This window comes from Morus notabilis, unplaced genomic scaffold, assembly GCF_000414095.1.
Source record: "Morus notabilis unplaced genomic scaffold, ASM41409v2 C11218235, whole genome shotgun sequence".
NCBI lineage: Eukaryota > Viridiplantae > Streptophyta > Magnoliopsida > Rosales > Moraceae > Morus > Morus notabilis.
The window spans coordinates 1-511 of record NW_010382809.1 but is presented as its reverse complement, the minus strand read 5'-3'; the positions used below and the strand labels follow the sequence as shown (position 1 = coordinate 511).

Sequence of the window (511 nt, the reverse complement as noted above, 5' to 3'; positions counted from 1 at the left end):
TTTCAATTTTGATTGTATTTACATCTACATAATTTGTTTGTCTATATTATTATGTATGTAAATCATCCTCATATTATCAAATGTATAAGTACAGGATCTAGCAGATATGATGGAGAAGAACAGTGAAGCAAAGTGGGGCAATTGGCTTGGTTATGTCTTCGTCCCCTTCACAATTGCTCTAAAAGATGATCCATTGGACTATATTCGCGATGCAAAAGCTACAATTGATCGAAAGAAGCACTCTCTTGAAGCTCTTTGCACTTTCTCCATTTCTGGATTACTTTTCAGTCTTTTTGGCATCAAGGTATATATGCTTGTATATTGAAGTGTGCGTGTGTATGTCTATATATATATATATATATATATATATATGTATATGTAATATAATTGACAAAATGTTTCCTTCATGCATGCTTAATCAATTCACGTTGCAGTCAACAACTGCTCTACTTCATAGAATTTTCTCCAGCACCACAATGGCTTTCTCCAATGTAGTCGGACCAAGTGAGGA

General features: G+C 33.9%; 1 protein-coding gene across 1 annotated transcript; it reads left to right on the top strand.

Moving 5' to 3' along the window:
• Positions 1 to 94: 94 nt before the first annotated feature.
• On the top strand, positions 95 to 504 carry LOC112094784 (O-acyltransferase WSD1-like; the record flags this gene model as incomplete). The annotated part of the gene is made up of 2 exons (XM_024176477.1): positions 95 to 304; positions 435 to 504. Coding segments are annotated over 2 exons (280 nt in total), but the record flags the coding sequence as incomplete, so codon positions are not given.
• Positions 505 to 511: the final 7 nt, after the last annotated feature.